Source organism: Dermacentor silvarum, chromosome 6 (genome assembly GCF_013339745.2).
Source record: "Dermacentor silvarum isolate Dsil-2018 chromosome 6, BIME_Dsil_1.4, whole genome shotgun sequence".
In the NCBI taxonomy this organism is placed as follows: Eukaryota; Metazoa; Arthropoda; class Arachnida; order Ixodida; family Ixodidae; genus Dermacentor; species Dermacentor silvarum.
Window position 1 is genome coordinate 140734477 of NC_051159.1, and position 16897 is coordinate 140751373.

A 16897-nucleotide genomic window follows, 5' to 3' on the forward strand; every position below is an offset into this window, starting at 1 on the left:
GTATAAGCAGTCGAGCATGACCAAGTACTTGCAATATAGTCGCCGCATGAGCACGTCGGGAGAATCCCGCACAATCTATTCCATATGAACAGCACGTGCTGTCGTTGTGTTTGTTATCAAAACAATGGCTACCAGGACTTGCAAAAGTGCTGTGCTAAGATTTGTTTTTTTTTCTTGCTTATGAATTTATAAGAAAGAAGTCGTTTGCTGAGTAGCCGTACATCATAATGCTGCAGATGAATGTCCGAAACGGTAAATGAGAAAATGGTGGTGTGAGAAAGTGACCTGAAAGCTAAGCAATAATAAAAAAACATTGTAAGAGAACCGTGCATTATAGGCGACTCCATAATTTAGTAGCAAAAACATAAAATACGATGGACCAAGTTCACAATGACCTGAAATAGAAGCTTATCACATGTGAAAATTGTGCAGTCTATTAAAAAACATCTATCCAACTTCATTTCATACTTGCAATGAAAACGCATTTAACTCAGGATAGAAAGCAAGATCCTGCAAGACGTAGAAATTTGAAACGGGTAAATGGTAGCACGGAGACTGGAAATAAAAGAAGGTGAAAATATTTCGTGACATTTCGCACAGAGAGTTCGAAACAGTATTTTCAGTCAAATAGAACATTTTAGCGTATGTACAACTAAAAGCTCGATTGCCTATACTGCTTAAGACACTCAACGCGCTCCTAGCTAGATTACTTCTATGAAAGGTTTCTACGAACTGAGAAACGAGCTCTAAATTTGGGTTAACATACAGACCGAGAAAAACCTCCGAGAAATATATCATCCAAATTTGAGGAAATTCTGCTCGTTCACGCTTCTTCTTTTTTTTTTTTTTTTCAATGACCCAAGCAGCTTCCTATTGAAACGTCTCTCAGGTTAAGGTGCGCATGAAGCAATAACTTTCAAATACTTGACGCAGTGTGTCCAGGTCCCAACACAGAAAAGCCATCAGTTTGCATTACCAGATATTGTTCTCTCTCTCTCTCTGTCTTTTGTCGTGATTGTCTAGGTAAAGTGAAGGTTAAAGAGGACAGCGCGTCTACTTTCTCCTTTTCTTTAGAAAATAACGTCCCAATGACATCATGTTTTAGGCGCTTTTAAATGTAAGATTTCTCATTTCTTGACACTGCCGCTTTGTTGGCGCCGAGCCATATTTATCGATGGAAAAAATTAATTTGCCCTCTGCCTAAGTAGCTGTGGTTATTTCTTTCTTTGGCGTGCGCGGCTGAGCAACGCTATGTCAGTGTGATCGCTATGTCGACATCCCCCTCATTGCCACTGGCATGCCTTACTGTCACAGAGGTTGCGTAATAAACGCAATTACCACCGCTTTACAACGCTCGACTTTCAGGGCTCAAGTTGTGCTCAGCTTTTGTTATCCGTGCAGCACCGACATTAAACCACTGCGTTGCGTCACATTAGCTTTACTTTACCTTTTTTTTTAATACGTGCAGCATAAAGCATAAAGCATAAAAGCATAACGTACGCCTTTGCGTACTTTATGCTTTTCAGCTAAAATGCTTTTGTGTATTGCTTTTAACGTTCACGCTTTATAATGCCGCACGACTGTTATTTCTTTATGGTGTGTGTGACAGTTGTAAACCTCACAAACTAAATGCGTGAAACATCTATTGATCATGCCAAATTTGTGACTGGTTTTACAAGCATGCTTTCTGATTTGGCATACAGTATATTTATAAGGTAGTCTACGCTTGATTTCTGTGAATATTTATTCCTGCGATATGCTTTTAATCCACGTTCGTACTTCCGTCGCATTTCTTTTGGTCATTCGACTTTATTTTGGAAGTTCGGAAAAGCTGGCATTTCCGTAGCCTAGTGAGAGAGAAAGAGAGAGAAATTGTTTAATGTCCGGCTACATGAAGGGCTTGTTACTTCAGATGCGGTGTTTGAAATGGCACGAAGAGGCAAGGAATTCAAAATGCGCTGAACACGCAAACAAAAAGAATAAATGAACAAATCAAGCTCATCTCACTAACAAAAACCAAGTAATGTGCGTAAGTCCTGACTGGCGTAAGTATAACGGCAGGGTCTTGATGGCTGGGATAACATTTCCACTTCTGCCCCGACCAAGGCCCCAAAACATCGCTAGCCTATATTTATTCACGTATACTAAGCATACTAAGCAAACTATATGCTGCTAACCGCGCGCTGGTACAGCGTTGACAATGACACAGCCTGTACTCAATGTCATCAGCTATTTTGCCCTCGTTGGACAGCGGCGAACTGAGTTGCTCGATATAATATAGGGGTGTGCGAATATTCGAAACTTTCGAATAACGAATATAATAGTCTCCAGTTCGATTCCGTCTTCGAATCGAAAAGTCTCTATTTGTAAATTCGAATCCTTATCGAATAGTTTTCGAATGTTGCAAAACATCAACTGCGCCTAAATAAAAATAATGTTGGAACAAAAGTACGGCAAACATTCACCCCCGTGGTCCTTTCCGTAGACATAAAGCATAATAACTTGTGTAGTGGAGGAGGCTACGTCACTTAGGCAGCCATACTTTACAGGCTGTACAGCGATCATTCGCACTCTCTGAAGAGTCCTGTGCATGCGAATAAATTATTTCCTTGTAATGCTCCATTCGTGCTTTTAATAAACAAAGCTCTATAACGCACTACGTAATGGCCAAAACCTGCTGACTTTAGGAGTACTGAGATGCGAACATCGTCTTGTATTAACTGTGATACTGGATGTTCGTTATTCGAAAACCAATCGACAACTGTCGTTATTCGATTCGATTCCGTTCTGGCACTATTCCATTCGTATTCGATGCGACCTCAAAAATCCCTATTCGCGCACCCCTATCGATTTTAGAGTAGACTGGTGCAGGCTACACGAAGTCTCAGTCGATGAATGACGCCCTCAACGTGACTTCGCAGAGCTAGGTGGACGCAGTAGGTGCACTGAGGGTCGATCCAATAAAGAGGGGCGTTCTGACGATCAGGGTCGGTCCAAAAAGCAACTTTCGTTCACCGTCCGATGCACGAGAAAAGCTCTTTGATGTCCTCACGGGAAAATGGGATCTGTATGGTGGATTGCAAAGAGTGGGCGTTCTTAGCCATGGCGTCGCATTTGACGTTTTATTTTTATTTAACTCTGCAGTGTCCAGGTAACCATGCACTGTAAAACCATTCCATGACCTTCGCTTCGTCGCTCGTGTGTGTATAGCGTTTATTTTGTAGAGTACAGTTGACTGCACTGATGTGAGCTCCTTTCAAGCGCGAATCTGTGAAAATTGCCCACTTCTGCGCAGGCTGATCAAAGACACGTTACAATGCCGTCCGTATCGCTGCCAGCTCAGTTGTAGTGGACGACGTGCTTTGCCACAGCTTCTGTTTGATGTTCTTCTGTTTGGCCCAGTAGTCGGTACTCGTATAGTTATGGTTGACGATCCATTGTTCACAGAGCTTGCACTTGCGGAGCTTTGCGAAGTTTTCTTTATTGTCTGTTTGGTTTTTGTTTCAAATATCTGGTCTTCAGCCATTGGTCACCCGAAGAAACATAACGTGCTTCAAGTTTCTTTTTTTTTTCTTTTTTTTTTTTTTTGCTTAAAACGGAAAACTTAACTGGGATCCCGGGCAGTACTTGCAATCTCTTGGTCGAGCTTCAGCATGAAAAAAAGACATGTGAATGTTGCTTTTGCCTTGTACACCAACAGTTGATGTATTTAAGTACGCATTTTTGCCGCGAACGATAGTTCACTGTTAGAGTCTTGATCCTCGTGGATCGGTTAACTGCAATTCTGTTGACACATTTTTAAAAAAAGAATAGAAATGCTGTTTGTATAAGTTTATATTGTTTTACCCAAACTGTAAAAGCCTGAAAAGGCTAACAGTATTGTAAAAATTATTGATAATAATAATAATAATAATATAATAATAATAATAATAATAATAATAATAATAATAATAATAATATAAAATAATAATAATAATAATAATAATAATAATAATAATAATAATAATAATAATAATACTGTTCCTATGTCACTTTCTTTTTTTTCTTGAACAGCAAGGCGCGAAATAATAAAAAATGCACTCTAGAAATAAGTTTTATAATGCGCATCCCTATTCTTGGCCATTCACAAAAAGTCGCCGCACATTCTACCTTACCGATAAACTTTCGCTTGATGCGAGTCATCTTCTAACATTGCCACCATGTACGTGAAAAATTCTCGGCACGCTGCCGAGAATTAGCTGCCACAGTTGCTGCCACAGTTGTTTTGCAATGCTTACGCTAGGGCGATAACCACCATGTCCAGTCTTTTATGCCCACATCGCGTTCCCTTGAGCTCTTACGTGTGTTTCTCGCAGAGAAGCGGCCTTTCGTAATTACCAGTCATTGCTCTCTTTTATCTCTGTCTCTCAATGCTTACACACAGCATAATTCCAAGCATTAAGTCGTAGTCGCGCTGAGACGCTTTATCAAAAACTCATATTTTCAGCGCGCATTATCACTATGGAGCTGGCTCGCCCCTTGAAAGCCTTTCATTTTGTGATAAATGTTCCGTTTGTCACTACGGAACTGTGCTTCTCCAGCATGCAATCTAGTTTATTTTCTTAGTGAGGCTTCAGTGGTCGTGCAGTCCAATCACAGTGCAACATTTTGGTCATAGCAAAGGGAAAAAGTGTTGTTGCTAAGGCGACCGCAAGCAGTGCGCCGGTCGCCTTTTGTTTCTTGCCTTTTCAAAAAAGAAAATAAAACGAAAATTGATTACATATGCACACTACCTTTGCTGGTTATCTACACCATTAGATGTAGGCAACACGACGATGCCACATCTATGAGGCAGACAGGAAGAAAAATCCAGGAAAACTTTTTCTTTTCTTTTTTTCCTGATTTGTGCGTATGGGTTGCTTATATGGTTGCCTGAGAAAGAAGTTTCTTGGTTCTCTGAGTGTTTTTATTTGTTTGGGTTTCGACCACCCGTCCTGACAACTGTCATGTGCGGTTGAAATGGCAAGAAAATCACAATCTTTGTTTTGTTTATTAGAGAGTTTTAGAATAGGCCCCCAAGAGTTTTGCGGGTGTCAGCGTTGGGGAATGCAGGAGTGAAGAGTTTTAGAATAGGGCTTTGCGTTTGCGAATAGCGTCTTGTGCTTGCAGCGCCACTACCGTGTCAAGAAAAAATTGTTATAAATATTAAAACAAACTATACCATTTTATGATAAGAGTAATTTTGACTTTCGTGGTTTCGCGTGTAATTACAATTGAGAGGTTATTCTATTAGCAGCAAGCGATTTGTTGCGCTTAATTTTGAGTAACCAACTTTACGTGCCTTCACCAGCCAAGCTAATCCAGGTTAGGTCTACGAGCCATGAAATCGACAATCGAATTCGTAATCAGCGGCGTCTAATGAATCAATCTTCATTACACACGTCAGTTGAGAGAAAGCGATAACCGCAGTCGCTTCTCCTAGCTTGCGAACTTCACGCGTTACCACGAATCAAGCCCAGTTTGGTACTCGGAGAGCCGTCGCTTCGATGGGTGCCGCCATGTTTGTTGACGCAAAGCTTTTCGGGCAGCTTTTGGGGCTCCCGCTAAATCGGTGAAATAGCGTGCCCAACGCAAAAAACACAGTTCGCGTCTCGCGCATGCGCAGTGGTGTCGACGCTATTTCTTTGGAGCCCCAAAACGTTTGGGGCCCCTATTCTATAACTCTCTATTATTGTTATTATTTCCGAAACTTGCCGACATGAATATGTCGTTACAGATACGGAAACAAGCTTGATTCGTGTAGGTAGTCCAATAGGGAATGCTCTATTGCCTTTGTTTGTCGGCCCTTCCATTCCGCGTATTAAGCACATAGCTTTCTCTCTCTCTCTGTTTTTTTTTTTCTAGAGAAAAATAATGGAATGACTTAAAACTTCATCTTCGGCACCTTGAGAATCTTCAATTCGCCACCCTATTACAACCTCATTCCCACACTTCGTGGTGGAAAAGTACTAATTTCAGTTAAGCGCATTTTTTTCTGCCACAGCCACATTGGTAATCAATTGTTCGGTTCATGTCACATGCGAGTTCTCGCACACTTCTGTGAAGCACCGCACCTGTATTCTAGTCTTTTTTTTTTTCTGTTCCAGGCCGACAGAGAATGTTGCAAGTGAGCGCTGGGTTTTGACCGCGATGAAATAAGAAAACAGCATTTCTCACGTGAGCTTCATCTTTTCAAAACAAATTACACGAAACACTTAATTTCATGTCTCAGAGCATGAACTCCGTCGTGGCTTTTTTATTACAACTTCAGTCAGGGGCGTCTTCCTTTCCTTTTTCTTTTCTTTTTTTCTTTTTTTTTTCAGTAAGCCTTTGATAAACTGTTCGTTGTTCTCTTAGAGTCTTTTATCCGTATTCCCTTTCGTGCGTTAGACGTTGGTATGAACAGCACACGCTTGAACCTTCCCTTCAAGTTGGAATTAGCTACGTTATGGGTCCCCGTGATAGCAGCCTCTGGCGTCATTAAGTTGTGAGATTCTGTAGCTGCAACGATAAGCAGTGTTTCGAGAATCTTGACGACTTGGCAATGTAATGATGCAATCTATAGCTGTAGTAAACGCAGAGTGGGCAAAACGGAGTAGGTTCAAAGTAAATGACCGCTACAGTAATGTAGTTGCAGCAAAAAGTGTCATTAGTCTTCCATATTCACCATTCGCTATATCTCCTTAGAAAATAGTGTCGGCAGACTTCCTGCAAGACGCCCGAACTAGGGTTTTTGAAAAGATAGAGGTATGCGAATTACGATTTTTTCTTGTGAATATATGATTCTATTCCTTGATGCTTGCGAAAATTGTGGGTTCAACTCTACACAGCCTATAAAGAGGCATATTCGTGTTTTGATGTAGTATCCTAAAAAGTATTTTAAAAATACCAAGCAAGGTTATAGGCTTTCAAGGAAAATCCTCCGACATAATTCATGCACAAAAGTATAAGCACAATATACACCTATGATTATACTTCAAGATTACAGGTTTACGTGGTATCCCAGGTAACGTACCATGAGCCATTACTGCGTTCGTCTTTTTTTTTTTTTCGTACGTGTTTTCCACTTAAGCTTTAGGGGTATATTCTTTAGAGGTGGACAACCTACATGAATCAGCGCACTGATTGCGCTAACCGGTAGCCTTTTGCTATTGGTTTTCACGACTGAGAAAGGCCGAGAATTTCACAATTTCTTTCGTTCGTTCTTTCTTTTTTCCTCTCTCATTTTTTTTTTTTTTTGCGTAGCGGCTAGGGCATCTTGCCGCTGAGCACGAGGTTTCTAACATTGAATTACTGTTCAGGCGGCCGCGTTCTGATGGGTCTGCAATAGTAAACGCATTATATCACACTATATCTATAAAGGTATTATAAACGTATAAAAGCATAATGATATAAACGTACCTTAACGGTGCGCACTGGAGATCACTATGGTCTCTCTCATAGCCCACCGGGCAGCTTTCAGCATGTAAATCTAATCAAATATGGCGATTGTTATTATTAGCTTTATGCGTCTCCTCAGCACATTGGCTGCTTCATTTACCTTAACCTCACTGTGATGCTTAGTGACTGGAACATTGACTTTTTTTTTCTTTTGCGGATATCTCTGATGATATTTTTTAAACATTTAAGTTGATACCGTTGCATTAGCAAACAACACACTATGACTCGATTCTATCTGCAAAAAAGGCACTCCGCGAACTTAGTTAGTGTGCGAACTCGCAAGAACAGGATGACCCCTAAGGTAGCAGCGCCTCTCGGCATTGATGCCGAAACCGTTTGCACATGCACTTTGCCCGACGCACACGAGTGTGCAGGGTTTCACTCACCGGCGTGGCCGATGACATAGCAGAGAACGAGCGCGGCAGTGCTCCAACACAGTGAACGAACAGAGTAAGCTGCGGCGTCGCAGGTCCGCAGATGGGACCCCATGGCACTCGGTGATGCACGCACGCTTATCCTCTCGGTCGTTCAAACAACGACGCCGGCGCCGCGCCACTGGTCGAACCGCGCACACCCGCCGCGGTTCTAGCGAGGCGTCTCTCGCGAAGGCGCGCCGTCGACCGCGTGCGTGGAACTCGGGTCAGAGTCTCGCTTCCTCCCCCCCCCCCCCCTTTCTCCCAGCTTCCGCGACCGCTGCACTCCTGGTGGCGGATGAGAGAACAGCTCTAGCAGCATCGGGGTTGCTGCAGTTTCAAGCCGGAGGCCGCCCGGTAAGGAGAGAGCTCTGTGCGCGAGCCATTCACGGGGTCAGGCGATCTCATTGGTTTTCAGGGTGCGCTACGATGACATTAGAATAACGTGAGCTCGTGAGAATCAGAGGGCCGAGAGTGCTGGAAAAGTCAGGTGATGGTGATGGTACAGTGTAGGAACGCCACGCAAATGAGGTTAGAGTGAGATTAGCAAAAACGTTTACCAAAGCACCTTTTCTGGCGCAATTTGTCAAGAACGTCAAAGGCTGGGTTCCGTCGTTTCCACAAGTATGTACCAACAGGCCCAGCAACAGACTGTTCTACGTCATTGGTATATTATGACCCATTGGAAAACATGCCGGTTCTGACGTTCCGATTCTCGCCGAGTAGAATAGGAGGAAAAGGAGGAGGAGGAAGGGGAGGAGGAAGATGTTGTAGCGATTGGATTGAACATTGTGCAATGCTTGAAGGTATTGTGGCCGGGCTCATGCAGACATATCTCAGCGCCGGCTAACGTTCCTCATACTTTCATTCGAAGTGGAAAGATTGAAGTGTGGCAAAAAAATTACGTTTGTGCGGTGCCTATAAAGCAGTCACCATGCTATTCGCGGAGAACCTTCCGTGGCAATGGTAGGAAAGCTACGGGAATGGAGCTTCTGCACAAGCGTTATTGCGCCAAGTTGTCCGACGAATTTGACATTGTTTTTGTTACATTGGGAATCAGCATAGTTTTCTATCTCTTCGCATCTGCTAAAACGCCGGAAGAGCGACACTAAAAAATAACGATCAAACAAAACACCTAGTGGTGTATATTACGTTTTATTTAAAATAATTGCACTAGTGTATGTTAGATGTTTGCGTTTTTCTCCCCTGTTTAAAGAAACGTGATTGCGTCTGTGGGACTATTTTCAGGAGCGCTATCACGCGTGCACTTCGCCTTCGTACATTTCCATTCATTCTTACAATGTGCGTCACACACATTTAAGTAGTCTGCGAATTGACATTACAAACAGCTTCGGAAAATATTCCCTACGCACTGGTTTCGACCGCAACTTTATTACTAAAAAATAAGCGGTCGCCCATAGGGCGGACTATTGAAATTGCCAGTGAAGATTTTAGTTATTCTTGTGGTAGGGCTCTTTCTTGCCGCTTTTTGGAGGATTGACCTTGGCACGACTGTCATGACTATGTGCATATACTTCCGCTGCTCGTTTTTGACCATGGGTTGAGTGCTTCATCTCGCTTGTTCTGGTCATCTGCGGCATGTCCTTACGATCGACAGACTAAGCAGCAGAATGCATTGAAAACTTAGGCATATCTGGCTCCTATGCGAGATTGCAAGAAGGAAATTGCGTTGCGTAATACAGAAGACGTCAGACAAATGGATCTTCCCCAGGTTCGACCTCGTTGCTTGGATCAAGAGGACGACGTCATGCTTTCTTTAACTTGAATGCATCTGGTCTCGATAAAGCTTCGATACATCTGGACGTAATGAGAAGCGAATGAAACACCACGACGACAATTAGATCTTAGTCTCGTACTATGCGGCCTTTGCTCGGTTTACGAGGGACATGTTAATGTTGGGATCTAGCGATTTAATTGTCGCTTAGTGTAAGCGCCTCGTTCTGCTTAAAACACGCGGCGCAGTAATTGTGCAAAGCCTTTCGCTCGATCGTGACAGTCGGGACAGAAAAATAAGACACACACAGAACGAGAGCGACGGGTAAGTTATTAGCCAGTAATAACGGGACATCACTCTCCGGCCGTGAGCGATCTGTTCACTCCTTGGTGGGACGTGCCCAGAATAATGCCGCCTCGACATCGAAATTGTCTACGTAGTATATATATATATATATATATATATATATATATATATATATATATATATATATATATATATATATCGCCGAGCGATTCACGAGAGAAAGGCGAGCGCTTCGTTTGAATTCATTATTGTCAAAGCGCCGGCTCGCACCGGCAGTGCGCCCCATCGCTTGCTCAACGACGCGTTGCCAAACCGTTCGCGAAGCCGCGTCGCGCGGGTCACTCAGGCGGGCCATCGGAAAATGAGAGCGGTATGCACCGCCTACTGGTTTCAAAGTGTCGCTCTCTTTTCGCGCGCGCCACCCGAGTGCCTGAAGGGTTAGACGGCCGTGTTGTTTTGAGTATTTTTTTTTTTATTGCGCTCTTAGGTTGCAACAGAAATAACCTAGCCGGTGCCATTTCCCGGCGCTAACATCGCTTTCTTTTTATATTCACACAAGAAATAATTCAGACAGAAAGAGAGACAACTGACAAGGGAAGGAAAGGCAGGAAGGTTAACCACGCTGATCCTGGTTGGCTATCCGGTACTTGGGAATGGATAATTAGGAGTCTAAAATACTAGTAGAATGATATAAAAATAATGTTCACAGCCCGCACACACACGCGCGCACACACACAAACACACGCCGAAGCGTTCATTGTTCAGTTCATCACAAGCGCACATTTTAGACTGGGCACCTTAGACAGGGCGGAGCGTACCCACCCTATGAACCACCCGGAGGTGACAAGGGTGGAGAGTTTGACAGTATGACTGAATTTGACGCTGTCCAGAATAGCATCAAAGGAATGGAAAAAAGAAATGGCGCAAGAAAAAAATGAAAATGGCTTCATGCCAAAGTGTCCTGTTGCACTTTTTTCACATTAATACTATGCAGGATTTAGTAAGAGAAAAAGAAAAATACGCATATCAAACGCCATGTTTGAATCTAAATGAGGCGAAGCTTGTTTAATACATCGAGGTAGTAGCAGTAACGGTTGACACGAGCACAGCCTTGTCACTTGTCGCTTTATCTGCCTGCGTTACAAAGACGGAGGCGATGTATGATGCTTGTCGAAGGAAGCATCTTGAGGAGATGTGTATGAGGCAACAACAAAGTACAACAGCTATCTAAATAAATTTAAGGCTTTGCGTCACAATGGCACATTCGTTCTAACGGAGTGACCAAGAATGACCGGGCCAATCCTATAGGGGCACATACACAGTTGCACATACTAAGGGCTGAAGTATTCCGTTCGGGAACATACGCAGTGACCCAAGTTGTTAATGTACCGGATGATCTATTTTCCGATTTGACCGATCCGATTCGATTATTATTTTTTCAATACCCGCTCTTTCATGCATGACGGACGAGTAGCTGACGCTATCCGTTCGGCTGATTAACTAAGATTGATTAGTTAACTTTCTAATTACTGGTATTAATGCCAACATTGCAAAGGTAGTATTGAAGGAGGACGCCGCAGAAGGCAAAGACAATTTACGCGATCTTGAAAAGGACATCCCCTGTTAAGATTTTCGTAAACCCTTCGATACAGAAACTGGGCGCACGAAGAGTGACAGAAGAACTCATTGCTTATTGTGTATTGTTTATTCCTTTTCGAGCAGTCTTGCCACGATATATTGCCAAAATGCCAATAAAAATAGACACTAGTGCTACCAAAAGTGCGTACGTAAAAATAAAATCGGCAGACAACATCACACGATTACTGTCGACGCGGTAATGCCTTAGCATTTAATAAATATAGCGGTACAGCGTATTGCCACCGTCGAAACGACTTACGTATGAGACGTGCACTGCAGCGAGACTGCTCTTTAGCGCGTCCCTAAGAACACTCAGCGCCATCTAGCGCCACCACCGCGAAGCCTGCTTGTGAACTCCGAAATTGTTTCGTCATTGTATAGAGCGCCACATTCCCAGTGGCACATACCGCGTTACCCAAGTTGGTGTCAAACGTGTTCATTAAAGACCAGCACAGACCGAGTGGCACATTACCAGTGCTCTAAGTCTGCGTGAAACAGTTTCATTGAACCGCGGTACCTACCCAGTCCCACATCTACACTGACCCATGTCGGCGTGAAGGAGGTTGCCGCATACTCAGTGACCTAAGTTGGTCCGATGGTTGGTTTCGAACCCTGTTCTCTCAGCAGAGCAGCCCGAACCGGGAAAAGGGTTAGATAAAAAACATACGTACATATGTTTACATACATACATACATACATACATACATACATACATACATACATACATACATACATACATACATACATACATAGATACATACATACATACATACATACATACATACATGCATACATACATACATACATACATACATACACATACACGGCGGGTACATACATACATACATACATACATGCACATACATACATACATACATACATACATACATACATACATACATACATACATACATACATACATACATACATACATACATACATACATACATACATGCGTACATACATACATACATACATACATACACATACATACATACATACATACATACATACATACATACATACATACATACATACATACATACATACATACATACATACATACATACATACATACATACATACATACATACATACATACATACATACATACATACATACATACATACATACATACATACACACACATACATACATACATACATACATACATACATACATACATACATACATACATACATACATACATACATACATACATACATACATACATACATACATACATACTACATACATCATACATACATACATACATACATACATACATACATACATACATACATACATACATACTATACATACATACATACATACATACATACATACTACATACATACATACATACATACATACATACATACATACATACATACATACATACATAGCTAGCGCCCCGAAAGTGCGTGCATTAAAGTTTGTTCTGTCGTTATATTCCGCTCATCCAAATGCAGTGCCCTACACGTACGTCAGCTGGTGAATCACTTCGAGGCCCATACATAACTACATCTTCTTTTACGATGTGAACGTATTATTAAATTGCAATACATTAACCGTATCTCTTCAAGATATCAAACGTTATTGGGCTCATGTCGAATAAAAGCCTTTGCGCGGCCAGAACAATGTCAGCTGAAACTTTCCCGCTTCAGACACATACGTGCCGGCAGTCAATCGATTTTTGATCCATCTCCCTTGACGCATTTCCATTCGGGGGGCAGGGGCTAGACAGTACACGGTGGGAGGGTACCGCAATATTGACTACACCAGAAAAGCGCACAGCACCAAGCGACAAGCCAGTACGTCTTATAGCGCAAGGCTAACGATCGAACGGGAAACGATTAAGCAAACTACTCACTCAAGAGACATGGAAGCGCACATTTGATGGGGAATCATCCCGGGTAACTTTTGCTTCTTTCTTTTTCTTTTTTTTTTCAGGCAAGCAACGTGGCACGATCATCTCTCCTTACAAGATCTATTCTTTCCTTACCACGGTTTGGCGAAAATGCAAAACAGTATAGGGCATTTCTACCCGTAGTCCTACGCCGATAACCTTGAGATATCACTCTCTTTCAAGCAGTCTCGGTGTTTTAAAATACACACAATTTTTAGGCGCCTCACTTTTGTTTCATTCCTGCGTATCTCTTCTTGCCCTCTCCGTTTTTCCCAGTGCAGAATAGACAACTGGAGAGTTATAGTGGTTATAGTTGCAGCAATGTGACGTATCTAGGCTGGGACATCTGTCACGCTCTACGCCTCTGACTACACGTTCTGCGTCTGCGAAAATATTGAAAAGATAGGAACCGGTGTTCGATTCGCCATATGCATGCAGCCAAACAGCCATTCACCCTATATGAATTGCAAGTTCTCGTGCCCCGACACAAAAAAGAGCGTATAAACTATTTAATGAAACTTGTGTTTGCCTACAAATTCTGGAACTTTATTTGTCCTGGTCTTGCGCTATCAGTAGTATCGTCATACACATATACAGGGTGTTTCAACCAACACTTTCAAAAATGTGTAAAAATTGCCTGTGGCAGATAGCACAGTTCTAGTCCATGAGCCGGTCTCCTCGAAGAGGTGCACATTACTTGCCCAATAAATTGAAATGCATATTCAAGTGATTAACAAAAATTCCCTAATTAAGTTTTTAACTAGTTACCTTGTGGCACATATTGCGATTTAAAAATTCTAGCCGAGGCGACTGTAAGGCACATCGACTTGAAAAGAATTGTGTGGATGACACCATTTACGAGAAATTTCGGTGAAACTTTCGGTGAAAATGCGTAGTAGTTCCACTTACTTTCTTAACAAAATGACGTTTTATGCATTGGAGCACAAAAACAACAGGAATGCCAATGAACATATCCGCAGAGTTTGAGCATAAACACCTCGGAACTGGTGTCATCCCGATAATTCGAAAAAAAAAATTAAATTATGGGGTTTTACGTGCCAAAACCACGATGTGATTATGAGGCACGCCGTAGTGGGGGACTCCGGAAATTTGGACCACCTCGGGTTCTTTAACATGCATCTAACTTTAAGTACACGGGTGTTTTCGCATTTCGCCCCCCATCGACATGCGGCCGCCTTGGCCGGGATTCCATCCCACGACCTCGGGCTCAGCAGCCCAACACCATAGCCACTGAGCAACCACGGCGAGTTCCTGATAATTCGTTCCAAGTGAATCCGCCTTGCGAACTCACCGGCTCGAATTTGTAAAGTGAAATATGTGCCATAATATAATTAGTTAAAAAGTTAATTAGTGATTTTTTGTTATTAAATAGGTTATGTGTTTCAATTTATTGCGCAAGGTATGTCCGCCTCTTCGAGTAGACCAGCTCATGGACTAGAATTGTGCTATCTGCCACAGGCAATGCTTTAAAATTTTTGAAGGTGTTCGCTGAAATCCCGGTATTGTGTGCTCTTGTTCCAGAGAGAGAGATAAACTGGGTGGCCAAGGCAGGGAGGTTCACCGGAGAGAGATGGGGAGTGGTTCTTTATGAAGAAGGAAAATGTTGGCTCTATCTTTTTTGCAGCCCTTGAGGAAGCACGGCTCAGCGCCAACGGAGAGGAGGAGAGTGGGGTAAGGAAGATAGTAGAGGAGAGGGTGAAGATGTCACTATGGTGAGGGCGAAGCAAACCGGAGGACAAGAGCTCAGTGGGGTCGGCCGCGGTGGGAGGCCTTGTCAGCCGGTGACAGTTCAGTCATGAGCAGCCAAGAGAGGACCGCATGGTTTGGCAGACCTGGGAAGAAAAGGGCGCGGTGAGCCCCTTTGAAGGAGATTATGGTTTGCTACCTTGCACAGGGGAAAGGGTAAGTGTAACTGAAAGATGAATAGAATGGCGGAGAGAAAAATAAATGACACAAAAGAAAATGCAGGAGTTTGGGAACATTTGAAAAAATTAGTCTCGCTAATAGGCCTCTTGAAGGCAAAAAAATTCAGCAGTTCTGTCTTATAATAGGGATCTTACGGCACGCAAACAGCGCCATATTGTAGGCTAATTTCATAGTCGGCATGCACATACAGACAACTGTATTACTAAACGTCTCTTATTGTTCATTTAGTGACATGGGAGGCTGATCATGACCGTCACAATTACGAGTGAAGTACAACTTCTTTTGATAGTACAGTTATGTTTTGATGTGCAGAGAAATATATTTTGGATTTAACGTCCCGAAGGTGCACAGCGGCTTATGAGAGACGCTATAGGAGAGGACACCAGATTAATTTAACCGCCTGGTGTTCTTTAGCACGCAATCAAGGCACGGTATGAATGCGGCCGCCGCAGTCGGGATGGCACCCACGACCTCTAGCTCCGCAGCAGAATGCCATAGCGACTGAACTACCGCGGCGAAATATGTACGGGAATAATTTTGTGCCGAGGGAACTGCATCATTCTTCGCCAGTGGATACCATGGTTGTCATTCAGCGGTAATCAATAGGCGAGGTTGAAACTTCTCGTAGTTTTCTTGAGGTGAATACCTGGTGCAATACGCGGTGGCACCCCGCGAGGGGTTATTGACAAGCACTCAGCCGGTAATTGAGGTGTTGGTACGCTAGAGTCAAACTTCGCCAGCTTGTAACAAAATATCGTCAGCAAAGTGTTGGCTAGGGTCGCAAAAAGGCTTTATTGGACTACTTTCATGGGCGTGTGAGCAAGTTAGAAGGGTTCGGTAAGATTCTTAGGGGCTGTTGTGACCATAAAGAGGAAGTTTACTGAGAATAGTCAGAAAGGGTGCCAATTGGCTTTCGTTCACATATTGTAATGCGTGGGTTACAACAAACACGAAAGGATACACCAGACAAAGACGACTGAGCGTCGCCGTTGTTGCGATCAGCGCATTACAAGATGCAGATTATAGAAAGGAAAAAGGATCAAGATGGGAAATTGAGAGAAAATGCATCAGTGGACGCACGTTATGGTTGAAGGTGTTCTATCTTAGGCGTTCGAGCTAACAAATTCTTCTTGTAATCTTTAGTGACCTTAGGGTAAGGCAAAATTTGCAGCATGTTAAAAACAGTGGCTAGTAATCACAACAAACGAACACAGCGTGTGGCATGAGCAATAGATGCTGACCCCTTGAATAGCGCTAAAAAAAAAAAAAAAAAAAACTTTAGCCCTTGTGTAACATCCGGTGAAAATTTATTAGTGATTTATCTCAAGAGACCGGTAGCTAACTAACATTGAAGCTGTTGGGCGGTGCAAAGAAAATGCCAGCATCAAAGGTCTTCAAAATTACTGCATGCATGCAGCAATTTTAGCTTCTAAGGCTTCAGTGTCTTGCTTTCTTTGCTTGTTTTTTTTTTCCTACACCTCCGGTATTATC

General features: G+C 42.8%; 1 protein-coding gene across 1 annotated transcript in view; it reads right to left on the reverse strand.

Annotated features, from left to right (window-relative positions):
- LOC119456925 (synaptogenesis protein syg-2-like) overlaps positions 1 to 8043 on the reverse strand; it is an 88854-nt gene extending 80811 nt beyond the window's left edge. The window contains exon 1 of the mRNA XM_037718742.2: positions 7845 to 8043. Coding sequence (XP_037574670.2) covers positions 7845 to 7947 — 103 coding nt within the window. The 5' untranslated portion in view covers positions 7948 to 8043. The remainder of the gene's footprint in view (positions 1 to 7844) is intronic.
- Positions 8044 to 16897: the final 8854 nt, after the last annotated feature.